The sequence below is a fragment of the Antedon bifida genome, chromosome 2 (genome assembly GCF_963402885.1).
Source record: "Antedon bifida chromosome 2, ecAntBifi1.1, whole genome shotgun sequence".
Classification (NCBI taxonomy): Eukaryota; Metazoa; Echinodermata; class Crinoidea; order Comatulida; family Antedonidae; genus Antedon; species Antedon bifida.
In genome coordinates, this window is record NC_136227.1 from 29,672,750 (window position 1) to 29,698,779 (window position 26,030).

A 26,030-nucleotide genomic window follows, 5' to 3' on the forward strand; every position below is an offset into this window, starting at 1 on the left:
CATATTTTATTTAATTATTCTACATCAATAAAATCATACAATTTTTTTTAAATATAAAAATAATGAAATAAACAAAAAATCAATAAATAATAATTAGATCGTCATCGTAAAGGTAAACATACATGTAACAGATATATGAGCTATTTATTTTGATTGATTATAGTTTTAGAGCATGTGATAGAATTTAATGAAATTGTAATTTAGGCATGTTACAAAATGACTTAGTAGCATTTGAAATACACATTTTATTATGATCCAATGTATACATTTTTATTAGTAATATTTAATTGGTTTCAAAAAGCCTCCAGTACAATTCAAGTGTATCTATTATTGTAGTACTGTGCATTGGGTACTTGCGTGTATTTTCGAGTAAAGTTCGAGGGCTAACATTATTATTGGCATATTCATTCATGATGTTTCTTTTATATTATACTCATGTGTTGTTCTAACACAAGGTAACTTTAACAAGGCCATATACATGGCTATACATTCGCGTGCGCAAATTTGAGTTAGTGTTTACCGACCGACCGACCGACATAGTGAGCTGTAGAGTCGCTTGTTTAATGGTTCTGTACCTATTATATTATATATTTCTGTAGTGTTACTGTAACTGAATTTATTTCGGAATTATTATATTCATAGTAACATATTAACAGTAGGATTTTCATATCAGCAGCTCATTCATTCAATTTGTATTTATTCCACGTTTCTCTGTATTGTGATTAATTTTATTATCCCATCAATCCATAATTCAAATACCCAATCGTCTATCAACAATCTGTTGCCTTCCTTCTTTATAGCTGGTTCATTTGAGTAAAATTATTTTTCATTTGTATGTTATATTGTAGTCTGTGTTATTTTATTGGTTGAGTGGCCATAATATCGGTAATGGTTCGGCTCACTCTGGTGGTTCGTCTTCCCGAATAAGGACTACAAATCGTAGGTTCATTATACACAATAGATTTTTAAAAGTACATCTTTCGAGACGAGTAGGGGGTTACATCGGTGTACTAGTTCAATATTCTGGTTGTGTGTATTTTAATAAACCTAGTACATCTTTGATCGAGACGAGTGTAAGGTTACCCCGGTGTACTAGTTCAATATTCTGATTGTGGTTGTGGGTATTTTAATCAACCTAGTACATCTTTCGAGACGAGTAGGGGGTTACATCGATGTACTAGTTCAATATTTTGACTGTGGAATTTAGTGCAATGAAGATGAAAATTGATAAAGATGAAATAATATTATACCAACCGTAACGATAGACCTAATCATTATGTGTTATACATCAAACTCATATTTGTCATCCGTGATGTTTAATGATTAAACATTGCGAAGTATGTTCCTACATAATATAAAAACTTTGCAATTCATTTCTCATTGTAAGCTCTCAACGTAATATTGATTCATGTTTGCCAAAAATGTAAAATGTAAAGACGATTGTGTTGAATAAAATCAATAAATACATATAATGCTTACAGAGTGGTGGTGGTGGTGATTACGACATAGTGATAGTCATCAACACAACAGTGATAACAATTAGGTTTGTAGTGCTAATGTTGGTTTAATGAAGATTGGTGCAATAAGTATCTATTAAATTAGAAATTATTGTGAGGGTGATGATGGCGACCGCGTTGTTGCGTCATGGTCACTATCTCCTTATGATGATATTTTTTTTTTTTTTATTGACTTTTTATAAATTGTTTTTGTATTGTATTTAAATTTATATCCGTTTTTGTCGACAGGGCCACAATGCAAAACAGGTATATTCAACTTGATTGTGTATAATCCTGTATAAATAATATGTTGTTAAATAAATAAATAAATTATAAACCATGCACCAATAGGAGTGATGTTCGTAAAATTATAACGTTTAAGCTTTGTATTTAGTATATACAAACTATATAATAAGGAAACCTGGTAATTTAGTGCTATCTAGTAATTAACTAAAGGCTAAGCGAAGAAAGTAATATTTAATTAATTATAACAGGTTACGGCTCTATAATTCCTCAAGGACTATTACGTTGTGAACTGAAAGTAACGGTCGTGCTATATTACTTGGTTGTTTGTATTCCATACAGAATTGCTTGTATAAAAATGCGATTATAATTAGGAAGATCATTGATTACTAATTAATGTGATAAAAAAATTTAAGAGGTAATATTAATAGTGCATTTGCATCTGATAAGCTATTCGTCTTTTGTTAAAGACTGATTATGGTTGGTCTTAAGGCAGATAATGTCCTTGAAATAGCTGTACAAAAGCAATCACCAGTGCTGTATTTCCACAATATTTTAGTCGGTATGATAGGTAAATTCCGTAATACAGCATCACATGTTTTTCACCTGTAATACCTTTATCTCGGAATTACAGTACCGCGATTCTGCTACGCATCCGCTGTCAGACTTTATTTCAGTGTTAACTGTTAGTATAAGACGTCTATGCGATCTAGTTCAGAGTTACAGTCTAATTTGTTCATTCTATTTATTCGGATCGTCAACATTCATTCAGGAAAGAGTGATATTTAAGCGTATTATTGTAATTTCACTCTTTCCTGTAATTTCACTCTTTCCTGTAATTTCACTCTTTCTTGTAATTTCACTCTTTCCTGTAATTTCACTCTTTCTTGTAATTTCACTCTTTTCTGTAATTTCACTCTTTCCTGTAATTTCACTCTTTCTTGTAATTTCACTCTTTCCTGTAATTTCACTCTTTCTTGTAATTTCACTCTTTCCTGTAATTTCACTCTTTCTTGTAATTTCACTCTTTCTTGTAATTTCACTCTTTCCTGTAATTTCACTCTTTCTTGTAATTTCACTCTTTCCTGTAATTTCACTCTTTCTTGTAATTTCACTCTTTCCTGTAATTTCACTCTTTCTTGTAATTTCACTCTTTCTTGTAATTTCACTCTTTCCTGTAATTTCACTCTTTCCTGTAATTTCACTCTTTCCTGTAATTTCACTCTTTCCTGTAATTTCACTCTTTCCTGTAATTTCACTCTTTCCTGTAATTTCAATATTCCTTGTCATTTTACTATTTTGTTGTTTTCTGTTACTGCTTCTGCATCCATCCATTCCACGATCCCCCATCTTGTTTCTCTTCAATGCTTCATGTCTTCAACGACGTCTCTCCATGTGTCTGAAACTTCGCTGCTTTTTGTATGTTATTGATTTCTGTAATCATCTGATTTTCTTTTGGGTACAGGTGTTATTCTGTAATCCAATTTCAGGACAGGGTTGTTGCCTGGACCATTTCCACCGATCTGCCCCACCCCCTGTTACCGCCGGACCAACCACATAGCAGATGTCTCAACGTTACAATAGGTCTCGCTTGGATTTTACTTCCACGTAGGAAAATCTCAAACACGCGTCAGTCTTTAAAGTGAGAATTTTAGTGTTACGTAATAATATTATTTACAGAAATTATTTGAATTAAAATTAATACGAAGGAACTGTATTAATACACTAATCGGCTATTGACTAAATCCAATGTACGTAGGTAGGAAACTGAGGTATACAGTTATCCTCCAACCGCCTGTAGGCATATATAATTTTCTTGTAATTTTCATACAGCACGACTAATTTTGCTATCTAAAATGCTCATAGCACTGAACAAATCAAAATAAATATTAGCACACTTGCGCTGAAGAGTTTTTGTACATTACCATTACCCGATAACATTCCGACGGACATGCTCTGAATAAAAAAAAAACGAGTACATGTTGGCATTTCAGTTACAAACGCACGATGACGATAGATTGATTAATCTATCATAAAGCCCGTCTCATTGATTGGGTACTCTTCAGTTTCATAGGCAAACTCTGTACACTGTCACATATGAATCACATGTGACACCTGTTTCATAGGCTATGCCTAACCTTAACATAATACAGGTGCTACATACGTGTGTGACACTGTATTAAGTAATGTGATACTCAACAGATACTGCCAAGTGGAAATAGTAACATTTCATTCGTTTATTCATTTATTCTTTATTTCGTAACGGTTAAAAGTTGTATTGTAGAGCTGTGGGAATGATGTCGGCCTACAGAAGAAATGCCATGATACTAGTATCGGTGCGCGCGATTTTAGTTTGTGTTTGTACTCCGATGTTTTTTAAGTTAGTATTGATTCAAATTGTCGTAGGCCTATACAAGACGTGACTTTTTCTGAAAACTAATTCTGCAAAAATCAATTTGATTGTAAAACATATCTATAAGTATAATATAAATATCAATTTGTGTAGATGTTTATATAGATATAGATATGGAAATTCTTAAGTTATTCGTGTACATCTCTGTGCATGTCTCAATCTAGTATTGCCTATCTAATAATCTTAAGGTTGTCTGATTGCTTTTATACTTGAAATTTGATTTCGTATAAGAGTGTACGAAGACTATATACTATGGATTAGACATATTAATAAATATATAGATTGTGTTTTTTTTTATTTTACAAAGCATTCGAACCGTAAATAAGAGATGATGGATATAGTAATTACAATGTAGAAACTTAATTATATAAAGGTATCGACGGAGTCGTAAAATGGAGGATGTACCTTGGAGAACGGTACCACCACAGGCTGAGTGCTTAATTCTGGTTTTAACTCGTCAAATTTGGCGGTAAAACGGCCCGTGTTTCAGATGTGTAATTCTATATAGGCCTAGTTCAATGCGTACCGGGCATCTTGATTAATTTTGTCGTAATTTCTGGTAAAACCTTTCGGATATCGAAGGCAGTTTAGTGGGCCATTCCAATATCTACTGTGTAAATTAAATATACATAATATATACAGTAATAATAACCTTACCTGAATATATATACAATAAGACCAAGTTGAATAATCCTATTTAAGAGTCCAGCTTTCCAATTTTGTATTCTCACCATTTGTGGCGTGTCATACTCAAGAAAAGCATCTAAATGTAACCAATACCACAGTGGCAATATTCGCCTTCTCCTTGCCATCGTATGCTACAAAATATATCACCTTTAAAATCTCTGCAAAACAATTGTAAACGTTCCTATTTAGCTATAATCCATTGTAATACATTTGTTCTTGTATTCCTGACCGCTGATTTGTATGATAATGCGTATTCCAGTGCGTCAGAAGAAGTGTAGGCAGCTCGACAAAATGACTGAGCCTTACAGAAATGAAGACAAGACTATAAATATCGATGTATTATATTGCCTATTGCGTACGGTTGCTACAGCGGTTGACGCTCCCACGACGCGACGAAGTGTAGTGAAAAAACGGAGCCAATCTACGCGTGACCACGCGAAACCAAGCATGGTGAGAGTATCTTAATTGAATTTAAAACTAATCTTAATAAATGGTTGACTTTTAAGATATTGTATTTAAGTTATACTGTTCTGTATTATATTGTATACAATTTGCTGTGTTTTCGTATTATTTTAGACAAAGTATTGTATGTATTATACTCATCCTTTGAACGACACTTTTTCTTGAACGAATAAGAGGAAATGTCCAGTGGAGAGTGTGAACCTAGAAAAAATGTCAACATATTTTCCTTTGTTGTCTGGTTGATATAGTCCAAATGAACATTATATCCATTTTTTTTTTTTTGCCAAAATCGGACACCAGGACTTTTTTGATTAATTAATGGAAAATTGCCATTTACACACTTGGAAAATATCTCCTTGACGGAATTGGTTTTAGACCATCCGCCTAAAAACATTACGATTAAATATAAATATGATATTAAAGTTCCAATTAGCATATTTAAATTACTGTATCTACCTATGACATCATAAGACAATTATGACGTCATATTGAAAAGTTTTATGTTGGCAACGACGATTGGTACCAATGTTTATAGGTGTTTTTCAGACTCATTGGTTAAGTGAAAACACAATTAATTAGTCGACTACCATTTTACTTTTCCCATAATGCTTTACTTTTGCAAGCTTTTCCCATGACGCATTACGCATTCCCTATAGCACAATGTTTACATCCCTTTGTGTTAGGCCTACATCATGGTCCACGCAATGGAATCTCCCAATAAATCAAGCATCGCTAACGCTTTCAAATGTTGGTGGTATGGATGGTGGAATTCGAAATTTACTATTTTTAAAAAGCGCAACACGCCGAGGTAATAATTTGTATGTTTGTTTCCGCCGTCACGCAATTTATTTCAAGCCATGCAAAACCGTTTACAAATATCGATACATTTCCAGGTATTCTAAGTATGCACAAATTTAGGCCTTTCCCTATTCGATACCATTTAAATCCTTTAAGTAGAAAATAACTGGCCGTTCTAAGTCTAATTGAAATCATATGTAATCTATAACTACTTAGATGACTGTAACTCATAATATGATACAATGACATCTCAAAGGGTATTATGGGACAAGGATTTACATTACATTAATAGTCATTGATACTATATTAAAATGGTAGTTATTACAAGATGATTCAAAGTGCATGACTAATGATAGTTTAAAATTAACTTCGCTAGCAGGTTTTGAACACACGGACAATGTAAACGCGTCAAATGGATTCGTAAACGCATTATGTAAAAGATAAAAGTGTGAATTCCATGAGTATCAATCGGATCCATACATCGAAGGAAGGGAACACACGGACAATGTAAACGCGTCAAATGTCTTTGTAAACGCATTATGTTTCGAAGGAAGGGAAGGAATTGATCCTTTATCATCCTCTCCTCAAACATGCACATAAATAAACCAACAAAATAGAAGGTAGACTAAATTACAATTAATGGTATTCCGCTTGACAATTAAAGGCAATTAAAACTAATTAAAAGAATAATCTTTTAAACTCGGACGGTCCGCTTGTTGTCTTTTTGTTGTCATTCATAACATTAAATAGCAATGTTGTCAGTCCCAGCGGGTCGTTTACTAAGTTTGATATACCATGATAATATAGAACAAGCTCCAAAAATAAAGTATTTCATGTGTTAACATCCGTTGACATTAGATCAAATACATTTTTAATTGACATTAGTAAGAAAAACATGTATTATTTGATAATTTGAAATAGTAAAGGCAAAGTTCAGTTCGGTATTATAACTGTAGTACTATCACTATCTACAACGTAAAACAAAATTATCTTTTCAGTTGCTGCACAACATGTAGCCGAAGGCATTATGGGATGGATACGCGCTAAATACTGGTGACGCGCTATCCGTTTTTACCCATGGGCGATTAAACTAAACATATTTCGGTCGACATATCCAGGTTAGCTAGCCAATTTCACGCCTTTTTATATTCTTAAAAGAAGAACTGATGTTTGAATGAGCATGATAGGGACTTCCGATTGTATGACGCGATATAGCGTAACTTCTGCACAGTGTAAATCTGCATTGTGATAGCTTCCGTGTCTACGCTAACTTCTGAAATTCTGAAAAATAGTTTCGGAATATCATTATATAGAATGAGGTAGATTGCTGTAAGGATATTAACTCTGACTGATGAAGGCTCGCTTGATTGTCTGCGCTATGTCTACAATCAATTCGGCGTTAGTGAAAGTTGTTCGTGCACGTTGTTGGTTTGTAGACATGCGCAGAAGACTATGACGTCTTGTTGCTTCATCATTTTTTGCAATCAAAATGTCGCTATTATCTTTATTATTTATGTTAGATGCTAAAGTATGTTGTTGCTAATAATGTGGTACGGGGTCAAGTAGGCATTCTCTGAATCGAGTTTGAGTAATCTCTATTCTTTAAGACTCGCTTATTTCATCAATCATTGCCTAAAAGGCATGTAAGATTACCTAATACATAATATACTCACTATATTCATGATTTATGCATACACTTTATTACTCATTCAGCCTTTCATAAATAATGTATGGATATTCATACATACTAATGTTATGCATTAATTTATGTGCAGATAAATTGTTTAATTTAAAAGTTTGACACAATGACATCTTTATCTTTGGTTATTAAGAACAGTTACCTGTATTATTCAGGAAAAATATGGTTGTGATAATGAGTGTCTCCCCCATTCCATTGAATTCGGAGAGTGATAGCTTACATACATAGGACTGATACTGTACAAGCATATTCAGACACCTATAGCATTGTTATATTTTATTTAGTTATTTTTATTTATTTTTATTTTTTGCATTGCATCAAGTAGTTATTGATATTTTGGTAAGTAGTAGTTTTTAGCGTCTCTCTGTAATTTTGTTTTAGTTATACTTTCATATTGTATACGAACAGGACCATTATTATGGTAAACCAGATTTGTTGTTTGTTATCCTCTATATATAAATATAGCCACTGTGCGCATGCGCAGCATGAGGTTTCTATATTTTACCCATCCTAGATTCAAGTGATGACGATATGTATTATTGAATACTTCATTTGCATAACTCATTTTCTGTACTTTTTCTTACTACGTGATCAAAGGCTTTTCTATAAATTCAAATTAGATTATGTTTCGACTTGCATAGAATGTTGGATTAGTAGTGGAAGAATCGAGTTCATCAAATGGAAAAAGTCCTGTGAAAACAAAACACGGTTCCATTTGGAAACCAGGAGGGAACCAGCCTTCACCCAACATTTAGATTTAAACCATGCGAAGATAGGAACAATGACAAACTAGTTAGTGTTAAGTGTACTCAGCCAATATTTATTAGTCGATTTTTAGTACCGCACCTTAATTTGTCCAGTATCAAATGTTAAGTTCCACGTTCATTACATGACTATAAGCTTAAATATACAGATCCCACATGTGATACGTGTGACACTGTATTACATAATTTGGCTATATATACGTACTTGCTTTCAAGAATAGAAACACCGGTCTATTGCTCCTTGTGCGGTTTTTATGCGAATTTCCCTGCTATATTATTCATTCATATTCAAGGTAATAATGTTTAAAAATAGAATTTCAGAAATACTATCACATTGTATCGGTGTGTGAACACTCTTGTGTAATCATTTATATTAGTTATTGTATGTAACACATATTTCTTTGATGTGTGTGTGGAGTTTATTAAATTGTTAAAGAGACGAATGTGTGCGTATTGTTACAAGATGCTACGATCTTTCTTTGTATCGAGTAGCATGGCGATGGTTTCTTCATAATTTAAAAAAAAACCATATTGATTCAATTGATATTCTGATTCAATTTAGTAAAATATGTGCCATTGTTCTGTATTTGAATAAATTTATGTTGTAATAAAGTTAGACGGTGTAGAAAGAAGTTTAAAACAGAATTTCTTCAAATAGAGTTTTAATGTCATATTCTCTATAGTTAAATAAACTTGTTAAGACCTTCTTTATATCCTGATTCAATATACCAATTGTTTTCTTATGCCAAGCTAGGCTAACACCACTAATTGACTGAATTTCACATTCAGATGTTTCTACAAATATGGAAAAAACACATGGAAAGAATGATAAGAAAAAAACAAGTTGTTTTGTACTCATTATATAGATTTTGTAATTTTACTTAATTTATCTATCTGTTTTCGTCATTCTCTGTAGTATTTGACTCATTACGCATGTGTTACGTAAATGTGAATTGAAAAGCGTTAGTGTTCACGCTCTTATGGGCAGATTCAATCATCACCATCTATCAATGCTTATCTCCCTAATGTCCATGTTTTTAACTACTAAATCTTATAATTCTTTGTTTATATATGTTTTCATCATTCTACCTGCTGATTTCCTGAAAGACAATTTATTTTTCTCTCAAAATTTACTTTGTACACTCTAATTGTGTATGTAATTTCACAATTGTAATTACTATAAAGTGTTGAATATTTCTTGTTTGCTAAGCTAGAGTAGAAATGATCGAAACTGTTAAAACTGTATATATTAAATCTTTCTTTTGGTTGACGTAACAATGTTCGTAAGAAGCATGTGTCGGCAAGATTCAAATGCTCGCAAGATTCAGAGAAAACCATAAACGTTACGACATGTTCGCCGTTTCATCATTAATTGTAAAAAACTTCAGTACAAAAGACAATTATAGTTCTTTGTTAATAGTACCTTTTGTGATTTTTGCACACGTGAAAATAATGTAATTTTGAGTATATTATAAAGCTCTGTCTACACTATCAAACTTTATGTGACAAACAAATATGATGTGCCCATATATGGACATGATGACGTCATATCACTACTATATTTGGGCACATCACACTTTTTGTTAAACTTAGTTTGATACCGGTAGTGTAGACGTTGGAATCGAAGATGGAATCGTTGGCACAATGAGTGTTCACTCTAGATTCTGTAAACTTTGTTCATACCTAATTTTTCCTCTGTTTTCATATTTTGATCTGTTTTTATTATTCTTTCTTTCTTTTGTTTCATACTTTTGCATTTAGTATTTTTGTATTTTTAATTCTGTTGAAGAAAAATCTTCTAACAGTTCACAAGTTTGTATACGGTATAGGCCTATATTAGTTGTGTATTTTTTCTGTAATTTGTGAAGAAAAAAAACTAAAACGGAAATTCACTAAAAGAATTTTTTTTGTAGAATAAATTGTCTGTAGAAACAATTTTCTGTAGAGTAAATTTTCTGTAGAAGAAATGTTCTTTAAAATATTGTGAGCATTTTGTTGGCAATTTAATTCTAGCTTCAAGTCGTTTATTTGGAAATAAAACTTGGTAAAAAAATTAAAACGTCGTCAAAATATCTATTGAAGACGTGTACAGCTTGACATTATAGCCTAGTGGAGTAAATTGAAAGTGACAATAAATAACTCAAAATACCTTATTTTGAAATACTGAGTGGTTTTAACATTAATGAAAAAACACACAGAAGTGGCGACATGTATTTTGTGCCTATATAAATTGCCTGCGCATTAATCTTATCCACTTAAATACATTTCAACTGCTTATTATCCCAGACCATGTTTTTCGTGAAAGGGTTTAATGTTAAGTGTCCACATTTTCAAGAGACTAAAAATCGATTCGATATTTTAAAGATGTATTGTCCCCCAAAAACATGAAAAATAAAGATTAATAAAATCAGACTTTGAATAGATTATTTTGTAGTTTTAATAAAGTTAATAACTTCCGTAGAAAAAAAAAAGGAAAACATTTATAAAATGTCAAACCGGGCAAAGTACTAGAATTGAAATGAATAAAGGAGTTTCTTATTGAAAGGTCGGTGCATGTACGCCATACAGAATGTATTGTATGATTAAATTTACATCAGTATACAGACGACTTCAAACGTTAATGTTGCAAATAATTAGATTTTTCCATGTTCTAGTTCGGTATGTTAAATTGTTTGATAATTGCAACTGAACATGTGACGTTAATAATAATCGATTACTGCCAATAATGTTATATATTTTGGAAGTAGAGAGGATCAAGGAAATAATGGTGGAAGGACGATTTATTTGGAAAATCATTGAATAAATCCATACAAAACTTTATAACATTTATAATAACTAATTGTATTACAGAAAATGATATGTATGTAGATATAGAAGATTTTCAAGGATTTCCCAAAATGCTTAGAAGATTACTCCCAACTAGGACGCAACGCGAGTAGTTTGACCAATCACAAGCGACGGATCACCCGAACTTGCTTGTGAATGCGTCCTACTGGGAATCAAGCTTTAGGCTTATACCTAGGCCTAGTAATTTGTTAAAATAACATACAATTTACTTTGCAATCACGTGCATATCTTGTTTTTACCGCATGTTTTTCAATAATTATCAGTATGTTCCTCACATTGCCTAGAATGCATCCATCTGATAATAATTAGTAGATATATTGCATTTAGTTTAGGCTATATATCCTGTAGCAATAATATAATTGACACAAAGGGGCATGAACTTGTAATCTTGAACTGAACTACAGAAAATTAAAACCTGATATTACTGCTACAAGTAAAATTCCATGAAGAATTCAGGTTGATAATACATTATGCAATTTGTGTGTTCACGGATTCATTCTGTATAAGTTAACCCTTCGAGATAATAATTATTATTCCTTCCTTTACACCCACAGATGGTGATATACAAACAAACTCGAGGGAATCTTATGAAACATTATCAATTTTCATCATTATAAACTCATCAAGATCGAATAATTGATAGATATATATCTCCTTTAATTTGGGTAATATTCCTTCATCATCATGTTCAATTTGGCCCAAGAGGCATGCAATTGATAAGCATTACCATGTTTATTCATATCATGTTTTCTGTGTGATTTCCCTTTTGAGATACGAATGATTACTCCTCCACGATGACTTACACAAAATGAACGTTTCACAAGAATTATTAATCTGTCGATCACGGCATCAAAATTAATAATGATAATTTCCCAAATAACTTTCTGTTTGAGAAAAAAAAAACATTTCTGAATATTAGTAGGCCTATGATATTGAAAATGCTGATAATTGGTGATTCTAACGATGATCGCAGGTTTTTGGTGACGGTGGTACTTAAATGTTAATGGTAAACTTGATGTTGGTGTGATATTCTTGGTGAATGTGGAATGGTGATGGTAAAATTATTGATTGTGAAGGTGTTGGTGACGGTAGTAGTGTTCATAGTAACGTGTTTATGGTATGGTAGAAGGTGGCGAAGGTGTAGGTAACGGTAGTGGTGTTCATGGTAACGTTTCTATGGTATGGTAGAAGGTGGCGAAGATGTTGGGTAACGGTAGTAGTTTTCATGGTAACGTTTTTATGGTATGGTAGAAGGTGGCGAAGGTGTTGGTGTTGGTAACGGTAGTGGTGTTCATGGTAACGTTTTTATGGTATGGTAGAAGGTGGCGAAGGTGTTGGTAACGGTAGTAGTGTTCATGGTAACGTTTTTATGGTATGGTAGAAGGTGGCGAAGGTGTATGTGGTATTGTTGATGTTTTGAATATTGGTAATTGTAATAGTAGCAATTTGTGTTGGGAATAGTGTTGTACATTATATGGTTAATTGTATTATGGGCGATTATGATATATGATTGATGATGAAGACAATAATACGAGGATAGACAGATAGTGGAGCATTTACACGTTCAATACCAATATAATATTATTATTATAGCTGTGCATAATGTTATAACTATTAATCGTAAGTATTTCTTGATTGTATGGCTATTTGCACCAACACGGTGGAATAAACATTATGTACAATCCGTATGCGAATCACTCTGCAACCATTATTATTCAGTGATATTGATTAATAAGGCAACGTTTAATAAAATATGGAAAATATTACCATTTATGTATAAAACATTTGTGTGGAAATTTAATGATATAACTGATTAATTGATTCGGTACAAACATGCGAAAAGGAAAATATTATAAATAAATGAAACATTTACGAATTATGTAATACTGAGTATGTAATACAAAGTCAATTGTGTTGGTTGTCAGAATTCGCTGGTGACAGATTGTTCATACACTTGGCTATGCAAACTAAACATTGTCATTAATCTGGCATTGATTATGTTTTAGAATTTCGATACGAGAAAATAACGACGATAGGACAGAACATTGCGACAGGCGTATTACATGCGCACGTCATTTATAAAAGTCAATATGACTATTACAATCGTTCTACTGTCGTCATTTATTTCACCTACTGTGTGCTTTTTCGGATTATTTTTATCGATTTTTTTCTATTTTCTAATAGTCTTGCTTTAAATCTGCATATTGAATTCATTGAAAATGCACGGTGTTAATGTTTGTTGAGAAAATTCATAATCATATCACGTAACTGAAAGTATATTTTTCACATTAATAACAGTGAGTGGGCTATATTAAATGTGCACATTAGTATGGCTATTCAATAATAATCATACAGTTAAATGCTTTTATATTTAAAGTTATTATACTTTATTGTCTACTTCATCTTAATAAATTCTTTAATGAATTTCCAATATTTCATATTTGAACTACTAATCAATAAAGATTTTATCATCGTTTTTTACTTTCAAGATTGTAACTTTTTTCAATGTTTGTTTAAACCCATAGTATATGTTTGAGGTAAATAGAATAGAATCCATGTGTTATATAAACATCATTTTACGTCACATAAAATCAATTCCAGTATCAAGGGAACTTGTCACACTAGAAATATGTTGGTTTAATTGAAATTAATTTTGATTCTGTGATTTTCTCGAGATCAACTGTGCATTCATGCATTCTCAGCGCGTTAGGTGCGTATGCGGCATCCTGGGTATACACAGCTAATTCGGCATCCTTAAGGTTGATAACGCAAGGATGTAACGCAACGTAAATGAGTTTATCACAAGCGATGAAATATTCAAACTGTCACTTGTCATTGGTGAACTCGCTTGCGTTGCGTCTACGTGCTTGCGTTGCGTCTCTATAGTGGGAGCCAAGCTTAAGCGTGGTTCCTAAAGCTCTGTCTACACTATCAAACTAGTTTGACAAAAACATTGTTAGTGATATTCCCAAATGGTAGTGATATGACATCATCATGTCCATTATGGGCACATCACATATTTTTGTCACATAAATTCTGATAGTGTAGACAGAGCTTAAGGACATAACGCAGGGACGTAATCGCAACGTAAGTTATTTGACCAATCACAAGAAGCGATGGATTATTCAAACTGTCGCTTGTCATTGGTTGCTCGTGATTACGTCTTGCGTTACGTCCAATTGGGAGCCAAGATTTATCAACAAGGTTACGAGTTGACTTTTTCTAATATCAAAGTTCAAATTGATTCGTTTTACCAAAATGGATGAAAGGATAGATTGAATCTACACGCGTTTCCGGTATAAAAAAGCACTGCACTCAACAACTCAATATGCTAGTTAACAGGCTTTGAATTATGTTCACTCATGTACCTGGTTCCATGTCGTCTGTGCACTTAATATAGCCAACCAAACCAGCCCTGACCGTTCGAATGTATTTGCGACAACATGGATAATTGAAATAAAACGATGTAGGCTGTTCGGAGCCATTTGCTTTGAAATGTTTTATTAGGAAATACCTCTGTAACGTTTTCAGACAATAATTTATAATACGGGCATTTATCATAATTCTAATGGTCTATGATTATTGTAATATGATATTTACTAATAATCTAACAATCGGTGAAAAGAAAATCACAATTAACATCCTACCAACAACTAACAATACCAATTAAAATACTATTTCCATATTCATACAAAATCACACTTAAGTGAGATTTATCCATTAAACATCAAGTTATTCACTTAAGTAAAATAAATATTTAAGAATTTCCCTTCAAGTGGTGTTCACATTAATAGGATTTTATTCTATTTTTTTATTTTAACTATTAGTATAATAACTTTTGTTTTATTTACTAGTACAGTGCGTAACTTTCGTCTAAGCACGAATTATATTACAACAGATCAAAATGGGTTTTACTGTAGTTTGAACTGGATGTAGAATTAAGTTTTATTAATTGCCATGTCCTTTCAAATATTTAAATATATTGTAGTGATTCGGGTTACTCCTTTGGTTGGTTTTTATATATGGAAGTATAACGTATGTCGTTAATCTACAGGAGCTAGCTGAAGATTATCTGCCCTTAATTAGTTCTTCGGTATAGACAATTATATTTACCAAATTACAATATGTAATATTATCTTTTTATTAACTTAATTGTTACAACTATAGATGCTGTAAACACAATGAACATGCATAGTATCAGCATGATTCTGTCAAGTACACTCGCTAGATCCGTCCATGTTTCCAAAAGTTCTTCCTCCTTCTTCCTCTCGTCGATCTGCTCGTTAAACTTTCTGATATCTGCCATTATCTCTTTGAGTTCATCTGAAGGGTTAACGCCATTGTTCTTCTTAGTGATGTCTGTGATGACTACGGGAGAAGGATGCACTCTTTTGAAGCATTGTGATGAACCCATGTCGGTACACTTCTGGTCCTTATAAACGCCCAAGAATGAACCTAAGCCTCTCACGATGTATGTGTTGATGACAGCATTTACGGGCTTCTTGTGTCTTCCGTAATGAACTTTTAGAATGATAGACGTCGCTACCACAGATATGCACCCCAGTGAGATTATGAGTGTGAAGAAGCTTGCTGTAAAAAAAAGAAAACAGCCAAAGATTAATACCGTATTGTTTGAATTATAAGTTTTTGACATATATTGCAACATTATGCATGTAGTATTATCTTCTTACGTCAAAGTTGTGATTATTCTATCCGCGGGCTTTTAGGGACACGTTTGTCAGTTACAATCCTACTATTGTGTATTTTTCTATCTACTGATGGCATTGTAAATATAATGAGGGAAGAGTGAACTCTTACATGACTATTTTTATCCATCTTTTTATACTTACTAGAAATATTTAAACCACAGAACTAAGTTTAATGTAAGATTCGTGTAATCACATCGGCTTTAAAAGTTAGTAGCATATTAGGTTACTTATTGTTTTTAGAAAAATACTATTGTTAACTGTTAACATTCCCCCAGATTCACCTATATTGTACTTTTTTTTTATAAAAATCATCGTGATGATAATTAGGTGTTGATATTTCAAAGTTTACGGTACTGATTTACTTTTTCTAATTCGTTGACGTTGAATTTGTATAATTTAAAGTCGTTGCAGTTAATATATTTTTTCGATTAATTTGGTATGGATTACTGAGTCTCTCAGAACCCTGTAAATAATTTAGTTTTGGTAATATCCTCTTTAATAGATTGTTACTTGTTATTCACATGTCTGTCATAGAATTTCTAACATAAATGAAACATGACTTGCAATTACGAATCCGCTGACATGTTGACCTGAGGCGACGAATACAACATATTGTATCTTGTCTATTAATCTTACTACAGTAGGTACTATGTAATTACAGTAAGTGGTTTGACCAGAGACCTTAGCTTACTAAAGGAATGTAATGACAGTTTTGTTTTTTGTTTTTGATAATCAATTATTCCGTAGTAGTGTGCTAAACTAAAATACGGTCAAACCTCGAAAAGAAGCCCATGGGCTTCTTTTTTTAGTACTCTTGGGTGGGCTTCTTTTCAAGATTACTTTTGTAAACAAAAGATGTGGGCTTCTTTTCGAAATGAATTCTGTATATTGATAATTTGTGAATTACTACTACAATAAAAGAAATTTTTAGAGATTACTTGCCAATTTTACATATTTGTCATCAAAGTACCATTTAACTGTAAAATAAATGCATGATATAAACTTGATCATACATTATATCTGCATCACAAGTTATCTGGGCATTACATGACCTTGTTCCTTTGATAATCAAATAGTTTATCTCGAAAGAAGCCCTTACTATCTTGAAAAGACGTCCAGATTCGAATCTGTTTTATAATTGACATCTCATTATTAGAAAACTTTAATGGTGTTGTTTAAATAACCGGGCGGTTTAGAATTGTTTACTCACCAATATAAGGAGTTTCATCAGAAGGCGGTAATGACTCAGCAATCAATTGTTGAAACAAGACAATCGCCAATAGATTTGTAATAGAAAATGATATCTTCTCACCACATTCTGCCGGTAGATAGAATACAAATGCTGCTAAAAACGAAAGCAACACACAAGGGGCTAGGACATTGCCAATGTAAGATTGATATCGTCTTGCTAAACCAATTGACATAGTGATGTCGGTAAATGGATGTAGGCAGCAGTCATACTTAATAACGTTCTTTTCGAAGGTGACATAGTCTAAATCCCAGACACCATTCTCCTGGAATTCGTTCTGGTTACTAGCCTCTCCAGTTATTGCTTCGACGTCAACGTCCTGACTTCCGTACGACCAAGATCCAAATTTAAATTTGCAAACTTGTTTGTCGAATGGGAAGAATTTGACATCCATTTTGCAAAATGCAGTGTAGATTGCTGGAGATGCCATGATAACTGATCCATCTGAATCGATGGATAATGGGATGTCGTCTTTGACACTTTCGAATTTATCGTCTGCACTGTAAAATGAAAACAAAACAATCAACTCAGTGGCTTAGACAACATTATATCACTATGTCGTGCTGGGGTACACAATCAAAGCGGATTTTTAATACCACCACACGTGGGCCATGTTAAACGTTTTATAATGTACACACACTTACTTCGTCGTATAGAAATAACCAGGTTCTAGTTCTTCAAAAAAAAAAAAAAAAAAAAAAAAAAAAAAAAGGCTATAATGACCTGATCAGCGGGAAATTATTGGGCCTATGATTGTCATAGGTCATTAGTTTTCCTAGTAGTCATAGAGAATGACCAGGTGTAGAAAATGTATACTTTTTGCTGTGGTAGGTATATCCATCATTGATAGTGTGGAAATGTTTATGAGCCATTTATTCGATGAGTTTGATATTCATTAAAATTAATCGTTGAATTTACAAACCAATGTGAAATATCTTCATTAACTGTATTTGTGTCGATATTATAAAATGTTTTGTAGGCGCCAAGCAATTTAAGAATAGCGTAAAGTGTTCTTACTGCTATTTAATATTGAGATTCTTATATGACGATGACACGTATAAGTTAATATAATATACTTTTATTATGCTATTGCGACGATTAACGTCACGAAAAACTAAGAAGCCACAGTAGCGTTCAAATGTCTCCAACGTTTGTAGACATGCGCAGAGTGATCATTTTTGTTGTCGTCGGAACGTGTACAACCGAAACAAGTTTGTGAAAATAAGACACGTTTTCACCGTCGAATTTATTGGCGCGAATGAAACACTCACACACAATGATACACATACGCATAAACTTCCGAATAGCGCGTTCTAGATACGTTTCGTGTTTTCATCATAACCTTTAACGAAATCATAACAGATCAAAGCTGATTTAAATCAAATCTCTCTGTAGACAACCACCGTTGCATTAGGCCTACTTGATAACAAACCTAAGCTGTATATGAGAGGGCGAGTCTACCTTATAGCCAATTCTAATCTTTAGGAGAATTACCACTACAATTTGGATTATGTGGCAGATGTACAAAATGTTGTTTCAGAGCTATTTTTACACTAATCGTAGTTATTTAACCATACTAAATTCTTTAACAATTTACTAATAATTATCTAGTTTTATCCATATAATGTATATGGTTATGGATATTATCATTCATTCGGGTAGTATTAATATAGACGATTATGAAAAATCTAGTCAACTGGACTTACTTTTTAATAAAACTTCGCTGAATTACTAATTGGTGTATGTATCATCATCTTCTATACCATACAATTTATACGACCGTTGCTGTTTCATTTAATAAACTAGATTGGTCAAGTTTATCCATATACAGTATCTTGCAATGTCTCATGAGACTAGACACGCTGATCATAAAAACATTGAGTAATTCTATCCCATATCCTCTTTCGTAATTAAAAATACTATTTTCTAATTAAGTACGGTGTATCGTATTTACAGGTGACGACTTATACTGAACATAACAATGTATAAATTAGATATATGTGTAGGGCTTATGAAATATCATGAAAATATTATGTCATCTATTTTTTACGAGGGTAGCTCAGTTGTAGTACAGCAGTACGGCTTAATTGAAAAACCCCTTTAAAATAAAGATTAAGATCAGCAGAGGTAACAACATATTTTCCACAACTCCTATGGAACAAAATGGAGACAATAAAATAAAGTTGTGACAACAGATACGTTACACAGATCCTCAACGTATAAACTTTATATACGCATTCAACAGAGAGTAGGCCTAACTCTGTTATTATACGGCCTTGCCACGTCGAAACACCGGTTCTCGTCAGATCACCGAAGTTAAGCAACGTTGGGCCCGGTTAGAGCTTGGCTGGGAGACCATCTGTGAATACCGGGTGCTGTATATGGAGCTGGGGTGCCATTAAGCATTTGAAATCAGCACTGCTGACTCTTATGGCAGCCCCTGCATCTAGTATCAGCCTCAGACGTATTGGCTTATGCCTCTCCTCTTGTTAAGGTGGGCACTGGACGAGAGAAGCCCTTGGTTAATGTTGGGAGCAACCAAATCTGCTTTAAACAGTCCTGGCTTAGTCATCATTCAGATGAATGTAAGACTAATTGACAATGTCGTTTATTGAAGCCATAACAAATATAAAAAACTCTGTAATAGGATGGAGAAACTATTTTATAATGAATCGTATAATTTGGGGCATGGGAGTGGAGTTGAAAGACGATCCTAGGTCAGGATTGAACAATTGACACCGGGATATTGAAAAACAAGCACGTTAACCACCAAGCTATAGCTCCACTACCTACTTACTTGTTATACAACGTTATGTCTGGAATCCATATAGCTGATTTATCAACTTTTATCGTACCCAATCCACCATAATCCGAAGCGTTCCATACCATCAGGTGATCCGTCCAAGTCTGGATCGATACAAATGGAAAAATTACGTTAATGATTGCCCTTAAAGGGTTATGTTATGGTCTGGTTATAAATTGCATTTCACAAGATCTAACCAGGATGGGGCTCAATGTGTGAATACAGTATCGAGATGATTTAGACGAGAAAACCCTTTAAAAGTTCTATAATGATGATGTAAGTTTCCATCGAAAATTGTTTGAAAGTTCTATAATGATTGTTATTTTTCTTTTATAAGAAAATAACATAGAATATACAGTACAACCATATCCACATTAATTAAATCAGAGAAGAGTGAATTCACTCTTCCCTGATTAAATCGATTATTTTGTCTTTATTTAGCGAGATCTAAGTTTACCAGACCGTTAGGCCTTACTGCTGTTATTAATTTTCAGTATCATTATTAAAATGGTTAGCCTAGCCTAAGTATTGTAATTCATCTGATTAAGCCTTCTTCACTTTCGCACATGGATTATCGCTATACAATGGTATTAAAGTGTTGGTGACGTCATATTATAGCAATTTACTAAAACGTAAAGCTTCCTAGGTCGAACCCACATTACTCTTTAGTAGTAGGCCTAATCATTGCTTTTTAATTTTACATTCTGTATAGGCTTTATAATAAAACATTATTCAGACAAATTGCTGCGCAACTGACCATCCTTTTCCAGTAGCCCATACTAGGCTAAGTTTTATTATCCAAACTATTTCAAAAATGACCATAATACAAACTGCCTTTAACAGTTGTTTTAACAGATGTCGCATTCTTATAATAAATACATTACATTACAAATGTTGCTGATCATAAAGGTGTAACGCTTTATTCATCACTCACAGTCAACAACCTTCTTAAGCCCATTGATCCATTAGGCTTCGTAAAACCATAATAAACGAACGGTCGCCCTGAGAATAGACTTACCTGTGCCATCCATCCGTTCACCGATATAAATTGACGTCTTTCGTCCTGAAAGAAACCATAGGGAAAACCAGAATCGACATTAACGGTAACGAATAAGAAACAACATTTGTAACAATTTCAGAGTTCATCGTAGCGTAATACTTCAAATTAATAAACTGGGTGTATATACAAATTCAGTGTATAGGCCTAACTGAAGATATTTATATTTTACCTCGGGATGAACACTAAAAAGTGACTTAGTTTTTAAATTTGTTAGTCCCTCTGTAGTAATCGTTTGTCTCTTTGCTACATAATCTTCTTATACAAACCAAACACATCAGTGCCTACAGTTTATAGTGTATATTATTTAGTTGAATCAATTTTAAAATTTTATTATAAACAATAGCGCCCTCTATTAATCAAAACTGTAACACCTTCTATTAAAAGTAGTGCCCTCTATTAACCTTTATAACTGTAGCGCCCTCTTTGGCAAACATATATAATTCCTATTTTTTTATTACAAAGATTAAATGTTGTCAATAGAGGGCGTTTTTTATTAATTAAGTATGGTAATTTCAATTTAAGACGTACAACCGGTGTGTGTTTACCTTAAAGGACAACTTTATCAAGAACTTTTGACTACGTATTAGGGATGTACATATGATTTCATATACAATTGCGAGATTTACCCGCGCTCTGTACATTTCTGTGACGTCAAGTGTGCTTAGCAAAATCTACCTCATGAATGTTCACTGTTGTTAACATACAAGAGATAGGTACCTGTAATTTAAATTGCTAATTTGACCTGCATTAGGCTTAATTTTGCCTAGTTTGTTATTTTGAAAAAAACACTTCAATATACCGATAGGCAAAAAAAAAAATAAAAAATTCAACATTTATTTTTTTTTTATTTATTTATAGAAATGTTCGCGAAAACTCATGAGGTAGATTTTGCTAATGATATTTGACGTCACAGCATTTACGGCGACGGCTATTCGGCGAGGGCGCGCGGCGATATCGTAACTCTCTCAATTGTTCTGAAATCATATATACGTCTTTAATACGTTGTAAAAATTATGGTTCTCGGTAAAGTTGTCCTTTAAGCAATTATGATAAAGTAGTGTATAAGCCTTTAATTACAATGAAAAGAATTGTGCCGGTGGCAAGTTTAAACATGAGCCTGTACCGTTATTATGACTCGGTTTTGACGTGTTTACATTATGAATAAATAATAATTATGAGTCAAGTGGTGTATTTGACCATAGAATTCAATTACATATTCATTAAATTAAAATGATAAGTAGAAAAAAATTATTGGTCACCATAAACGAGAAATAATGTTTTAGTCCTAATACGCTTTGAATGTTAGACCTCTTTGGGCCTACAGTATTTGATTTTAAGGAAAGTGTAATCGTGACGTCACGCAAAGTACATAGTTACTGTATATAAGTTATACTTAAAATATTATATGTAAACCTGAACTGTTGATCGTGTATAGTTTACACCATTGTTTGATCCAGTATCATATGTAAGGTGTGGATGTATTGATTATAGTGATAATTAATATCACATATCGATCGAATCAATAACTTTATAAGAAGCAACAAACAAAGAGAAATATTCGATTTGAGTATATGCAGGTGAAGTAAGCTTTAACCCCATTAGTTCAATTGATATAAAGTATACATAAATGCTTTCTACAACAAGTGTAATAATTGTTTAAATTCTTTCAATTATATTTGTATTTTAAGATACAGTTACAGTGGTTTGTATTGGGTAACAAGATTTCGATTACATCAGGAATTATGCTACTGAACAGTCATAGTCATAATATTGGTAAATAGTGTACACTTTGGAAATATAATAACGGTTAGATCGTAGTCTTCGACAAAATATATCCCTTAAAATTATATTAAAGATGTATTATTCCCCAAAATCATGAAAAATGAAGATTAATTAAATCATACTTTGAATAGGGTATTTTGTAGATTTAATAAAATCACTTCCGTAGAAAAAAAACCCTAAAAAATAATGTTTTCTCATATTACATGACAAAATAAATGGTTAAATTCAACCAAAAATCCATTGGCTGGCAGCCAATTTGACAATTTGTTGTTTTAAATTACATTTTTTTTCAGATAAAAATTTTTTTTTTATCTAATTTTTGGTCAAAGTGGATAACTATTATGTGACATTAAAATGGCATATTCAACAGAAAAATTTTTATAAATATTTTTTCAGAGACAATACATCTTTAAAAGAGTAAATTGACGTCTTTCGTCCTGAAAGAAAACATAGGGAAACGAGAATCGACATTAACGGTAACGAATAAGAAACAACATTTCTAAAAATGTCAGAGTTCATCGTAGCGTAATACTTTAAATTAATAAACTGGGTGTATGTACAAGTTTACCTTACAGACATTGGGATTACAGAACATTTTTGTAAAGAATGAATGCCTCTTTTCAGTAAAATTTTAGAACCATTCATTTTATAGAATGTTTACCTGTTTCTACAATTTGTAAAGCCAATCAATTTCTAATTGTTATTTTGATCACGTATGAGTTACATATTTTCACGCTCTAGTTGCGCCGGAAAATAATTTCCTCTGGTATCTTTTTATTATTAAAATTACTATTAACACGGGCCAAAAATAATGTGATTTAGGATTTCAGTTTTTTGAAATATTTTAAATCGAATATTGAAATGTTTGTAATTGTTTCATTTGGAAATACGCTTTCGAATTGTTTGATCAGTAGTAGGTCCACTAATTGATTTAAGCTTTGTGTTAGATATTGCATTTTTAGAAAAATAAATTATGAAGTTTGATATGGAGAAGGTAAACTTTCTTCCTAAGCTTTGTTCCCACTAGGCGCAACGCAAATCACTTGCGTTGTGCTTGAACGTCCTTGCGTTGCATCTCTAGTTGGAACCAAGTTTTATGGAAGAGCTGCGTTTTCATACTTACTAATTCAGTGACTTGCGTTACAAGGTAACGGTATGTTATGATAACGGCATCAGAATCGTTGTAGACAGGTCTAGCAGATGGTTGAGGATAGTTCGCCAGCAGATCATTTATCAACTTAGCTTCATTGTTAATCGCATCTGCATCAACTGTAAATCCAGTAATTATATATAAAACTACAATATTTATAAACTAAAAACGTATACAAACACTTACAAAACAAAGATGTGTGGCATAAAGTAATGAAAGGGGAAAATTTACGAATAGTAAATAAAAACAATACGTCAAATTAGAAATACATACTAAATTTTATTCTAAGAAAACATACTTATAGGCCTAATTATATGCATAATTACTTGGCAGCGTGTATTTTAAATGTGTCTAGGCTTAAGCCTTTCTTTTAATGTCGTGGTTGGCTTTTTTTCTACAATGGTAGACGTGATACCAATTGACCAATGAAGGGACCGTGTACCCATGCACAAAAACGTTCGCATAACTGTTAGTACATAAATGTGCATGTAAACTAAGAGTGATATTCAAGCACAAGTTTACCCGTGCCCGTATTTGAAATTGTTGCTCTGTCTACACTATCAAACTTTATGTGACAAAAAAATGTGATGTGCCCATATATAGACATGATGATGTCATATCACTACCATATTTGGGCCCATCACACCAGCCCACCAAACTAGTTTGATAGTGTAGACAGAGCTTTAAAACAAGTTGTGCTAAATGTTCCGGCGGGCCAGCTTCGTGTAGTGCCCACGTTCGAAATAAGATGGTACCAGACCATTCATCATTTTCTTTACATGGTTAGCGTTTCGATTTAGTACTGATTTTCCAATTTCAATTTTTTTTTTATCATGCGATAATTTTTCTTTAGTACAATATTGTAGTTATTTTGAACGTGCGTTCTTTTTAACTGCCTATTTTGTAGTACTGATTTTTTTTACAATGATCTTTACGACATTGCAGTTGTTAGAATAAATTCACTGATTGATTTATACATCATATCTTCATAATAAATTGCTTGTTTTATTATAATGTTTCTCACGTTCTTTCAATATTGTATACCGGTACCTCTTTTTGGGTGATAAAATGACTTTTTTGTACGGTTTTTTTTGTTACAGGCGCATGATCAATACATTTAATTAATTGAAGAGCAAGCAAAATAATGGTGAATGTTATTTCATACCAATTTACATCTCTCAGATCTATTTCTAATTATCTCATCAATAAGGGCAACCTTCAAAACTAAGTAAGTAAAAACATAGGATTTATTGAAAGCACATAAAGAGCATTCATATAAATACATAGTTGAATTTATGGTATCGGCACCCTATAGCCAGACGATCTAGTAATCTCTATTACATCTATATTATCTCTAGTAAAGTATCTAGTTAAATTTATATAATTTATAAATATTGCACAGGTTCAAAAATGCATAAACGCCAGGTGGTCAACCATATTACTGTCAAGATGTAGGAGACATTTGGTTTTGTCTTGAAAGTGTTCACTTTAGGCCTATATAGGATTCTACTGTATTCTTAAAGACTCGAAGGTCATTCAATTTAAAGGCGACAAGGTTAGATATAGACATACAGATATTAATATCAGAACTTACCTGTATTTTCGAATCTCGTAAGAACTAATACGATGCAAATTAAAGTTAGCATTTCTGATAAGACGGTCTTTTCGTCCGATTGTAATGGCAGTAGACGCTCCAATAAGCGTATCCAACTAACGTATTTCTGATACCACAATAGTTTACCGCCAATAATATCGACCCAGACTATTACATTGTCATCGCAACTGTTGTATTTTTTTTTTTGCTTAGATGTATCACTTGCTATAGGTACACTAGGTATAATATGTGATTATCTTTGTTAAAATATATA

General features: G+C 32.7%; 3 protein-coding genes and 1 pseudogene across 3 annotated transcripts in view; 1 reads left to right on the plus strand and 3 right to left on the minus strand.

Moving 5' to 3' along the window:
• The window catches only part of LOC144834499 (WD repeat and SOCS box-containing protein 1-like), a 215,216-nt gene that overhangs the window by 91,065 nt on the left and 98,121 nt on the right, over positions 1-26,030 (minus strand). The window lies entirely within an intron of this gene.
• The window catches only part of LOC144835601 (uncharacterized), a 122,449-nt gene that overhangs the window by 79,340 nt on the left and 17,079 nt on the right, over positions 1-26,030 (minus strand). The window lies entirely within an intron of this gene.
• Positions 15,312-25,845, minus strand: LOC144834497 (neuronal acetylcholine receptor subunit alpha-10-like). Its single transcript, XM_078689320.1, has 6 exons — positions 25,757-25,845; positions 24,136-24,281; positions 21,189-21,233; positions 20,165-20,274; positions 17,329-17,867; positions 15,312-15,999 (listed from the first exon to the last, which is right to left on the minus strand). The coding sequence occupies exons 1-6, from the start codon at positions 25,806-25,808 to the stop codon at positions 15,542-15,544; spliced, it is 1,350 nt and encodes a 449-aa protein (XP_078545446.1). The 5' UTR covers positions 25,809-25,845; the 3' UTR covers positions 15,312-15,541.
• Positions 19,634-19,751, plus strand: LOC144836332 (5S ribosomal RNA; annotated as a pseudogene).

What these genes read in the sequence shown, in the direction of transcription:
- LOC144834497 (XM_078689320.1), bottom strand. Translation starts at nt 25,808, where the DNA reads ATGCTAACTTTAATTTGCATCGTATTAGTTCTTACGAGATTCGAAAAT. An exon ending in TAACGCAAGTCACTGAATTA is followed by an intron (nt 21,234 to 24,135) that starts GTAAGTATGAAA and finishes GGTTTCTTTCAG; the next exon opens with GACGAAAGACGTCAATTTAT. An exon ending in TGATGAAACTCCTTATATTG is followed by an intron (nt 16,000 to 17,328) that starts GTGAGTAAACAA and finishes TTTTTTTTACAG; the next exon opens with CAAGCTTCTTCACACTCATA.